Raw genomic sequence first — 3,708 nt, 5'->3', positions numbered from 1 at the left:
TAGATTTATAACAGCAAAATTTATTTGTCACTTACGTATACACCATTTATGATTTCGGCGTTGAAAGTGGAACTGTCAATTCGATTTGCTTATATAGCTACCGCCCCTTATTTCATGAAAAATCTCGAGCGCTTCCGAAGGCATCCCACTATTCTACGTTTTCGGGAAAACACGTCATATTTCTCGAAAAGAAAACAATACGAGACGGATGGACAGAAAGTGTAATAAAGAAGTCCAGTTTAAAGACTTCCGTTTCTTAGTATTCAAATTGAACCCGAATTCAATGTAATTCCAGTTGAATTTTCTTGTACAAGTCGGTTCCCATGATCACCATAACAAAGGGGGTGAAATACTAAGTACAAATAAAACAAGTAATTACCGGTGTTTTTAAGGACTTTTTTATGTGCACATATCTACATATACACAGACTTACATTTCCATACGTGGTTTGATTTCTCTGTTATAATTTAAAATACAATGTTGTCACGTTCTTGTAACTAAAAATTATAAATGTTGCATAATTATAAAGTACAATTGTTTAAATAATTAAGTTTTTTTGGTTATTTAACGAGAGCGTCGGTAGTGGTGTCAAAATTTCAGAAACTTTATCCGTCACAGATCTTAAGTATGTAGGTAGGGTCGTAGTTGTTTTCGATGTAACCCTTTCAAAAAATGGCCTTTTGTATAATCGATGCGCTTCAGCTCTTTGGTCATCGGTAACGACTTTATCATCCAAATGAACCAACGTTGGGAATAACGAAATCATAAATAACCTAATAAAAATAACGTTACTGTTTGTTTTCCAAAAGTCATCTCTACCTGTATTGTAAATACTCATAAAATGTTCCGCCGTTAAGGTACGACGGAGCCGCTGGGTTCCCCATTAACGACAAATGCCTTAAGTTCGGACAAGCCTGTTGTAACCTCTTCGCCCATGGATACAGTTCGGCTATCTGCAGTTTTTGATAGTTATATGTAGCTTTTGTTGATTAATTTACCTTGCAATGGTTCATCCATAGCAATTCCAATTGGGGCATGTAAGGAATGTGCGTTGTTGAGGTAATATTATTGTGATCACAGATAAACATTGTTAATTGTTTGAATTCTCCCGCAAAGTCAATATTGCTATAAAAAATACAATTAATGTAATTGTTTCGAGAATAACAAATAACACCAAATAATACCAAATTAATGCAACTAAGATATCCGCTGTAACAGTTAAAATCGAACAGACTGTGTACCTATAGTATTAATAATTAGGTATCTGTTTTCTGGCAAATATACGATAGATGAATTCTTGTAGTAGTTTCAATCGCATTTAAACTTACCAATAAGACAACAATAATCAGCATTTCCATTTATGAGCTTTTAGATTTTGTAAACTGAATCCAGCAAACTTACAATAAAAACTTTCCAACCGAATTGGAAAACTGATTTATGGTGCCGGAAATAATCTAATAAATACACCTCGTGCAATGAAAATTGTCTGAAAACTTTTTGTATCAACTAAAATTTCCACCTCTTACTAAAAAGTTTACCCCACTTTTACGCGTGGTGGTTGATACCTTAAAAAATTTTGATAGTATGATAGGATATTTAGATCTCATTTCATTTTCAAATCATATCTCACATTAATTTTGATCTCCATCACCATCAGAGGTGCTTCGAAACGTGCCTGAACTGGTTACATATAAGTATGCTGACATACATTTTTAAAAGCACATCCGTTACATTGAATGGGTATATTTTCATAAGTAATAACGAACGAGTTCAGAAAATAACAGGCGAAATCAAAAGTTGTGGTTAGCGAATACAAACTTGAAAATAATGTTAAATTTAGTCACCATTTGATATAAATTTCAAGTTTTAGGGGAGGTCCCACCTTGTATTACTTACTCAAATTCATTGTGACTTATATCCAACGTTTTAATAATGGGCGATAGTTCATGTAGCAGGAATTTTGGTATTGAGTGCAGCTTTTCATAAGCTAGCGATAGCCGATGCCTTGGATCCGTATAAAATAACTCATTTTCTAAGGTAGCAAACGATTCAGACTTCGATTCGTTCTGGCCTGTAAAATAAATCAAATTAAGTGCTACAATGATTAGTTAGTCGGTAAGCACACTAATTTCTCACACGGGACCCAAAATAAGCTCAGTTTAGCTTCAGATCTAGTACTGACTACATATACGTGATAGTACGAAGCTCTGGCTAGGACACATAGGAAATTATTTTGTAAATTACAGTTGTAACTGGGAATTAGTTTATAATTTACAGTTGTAATTGGGAATTACACTAATTTACAGTTGTAACTGGGAATTATGCTAATTTACCGTTGTAACTGGGAATTAAACTAATTTACCGTTGTAACTGTCAAGGATAATTCCCAGTTACAACTGTAAATTAGTATAATTCCCAGTTACAACTGTAATTTACAAAATAATTTCCTATGTGTCCTATCCAGAGCTTCGTATGATAGTGATTTTGCAGTAGGTTTTTCGTGCTTCACTTGAAGTCGAATTGTAAGTACTCGTAACTCCGAAGAACTCAAAATATCTAGATACCGAATCTACCGCACAGATAGAACTGCGAACATTGCATCAGGAGGAGTAGCCATCATTATACTAAGCACAAAATCATAAACCATGAATGTCAACCACTAACACTATTATTCTTGGAGTACTTCCGTAAACATCATATGTGTTATAAGGAACCCCACAAAAGGCTTCTAGACATCTCAACAGACGAAATCACACTACTCATTGGAGACCTACACTCCAAAAAACGCCATTTGGGAATGTAGAACATTGAAGAATTTTAATTAGCAACTTCTTCAACAGGTGCTCACAGAGCTTTGGATTCGGACCACCACCTATCATTTGTTGCCTAATAACATAGAGTAAATAATATATTTACTCTATGCTAATAAGTACCACCATTCAACTGCAATGCGTCGTTGAGACCATTGAAAGAGATCACGGATCCAAACAATTTACAGCGACTCAAGCCATTGATCGAGTGTGGACCAATGGTCTGAAATACATAATCGCACTACTTCAAATACGCGACTACATCAAATCCATACTATTCTTTCGCCTATAAAATCGTAGCTTCGCAGTCAAAATTCATGCATCCTAGTTGGGGTTGGAGGTTGGAAATAGGAACGAAGTAGCTTTTCACGATTTTTTCCTTTATTAGAACCTTACACTATTTTTTACACTAAATGGACTGTACAGGGTGGCCATTTGAAAACGAAACAGAGCCTATTTTGGGGACCTCAAAACATTTACGAAAAAATCTTTGGACCCGTCAATTTTTGATTCAGGGGGGAACCATTTTTTTGCAAGTTTCGCCCCCCTGAGGGCAAAGTCATAGCGGGGATGACAAGCGCCCCCAAAATTTTAAATCGAATAGGGGGTCGAGTGATACCTTATTTTGAAGGTTTTATTTTAAGTTCTTAAAGCTCTCATTTGTTTGTCACTTGCGCCCTTCAAGAAAAAAATCAAAAATTATCTCACCGAAAATGCGTTCTATTCTATTGATGAATTCGTCCGTGAGTGCAAATCTATTTAACAAATTTGTTTATGTTTTGTGATTTTTTGTCTTTTTGTAATGTAATGTCGTTTTATATGTACATTTATATTTTTATATATCTATAATTCAAATTGGCATGTTTTTATATATTATATTATTTTTTTATTAATTGTT

The 3,708-nt window shown here is 34.5% G+C and overlaps 1 protein-coding gene across 1 annotated transcript; it reads right to left on the bottom strand.

Annotated features, from left to right (window-relative positions):
• Window positions 1–375: 375 nt before the first annotated feature.
• On the bottom strand, window positions 376–2,102 carry LOC116163939 (leucine-rich melanocyte differentiation-associated protein-like; the record flags this gene model as incomplete). Its single annotated transcript, XM_031478067.1, has 4 exons — window positions 376–773; window positions 820–953; window positions 999–1,125; window positions 1,897–2,102. Coding segments are annotated over 4 exons (702 nt in total), but the record flags the coding sequence as incomplete, so codon positions are not given.
• Between the last annotated feature and the right edge of the window lie 1,606 nt (window positions 2,103–3,708).

Source organism: Photinus pyralis, unplaced genomic scaffold, assembly GCF_008802855.1.
Source record: "Photinus pyralis isolate 1611_PpyrPB1 unplaced genomic scaffold, Ppyr1.3 Ppyr1.4_LG2, whole genome shotgun sequence".
NCBI lineage: Eukaryota > Metazoa > Arthropoda > Insecta > Coleoptera > Lampyridae > Photinus > Photinus pyralis.
The sequence above is the reverse complement of the archived record's forward strand: the minus strand, read 5'-3'. Positions and strand labels throughout refer to the sequence as shown.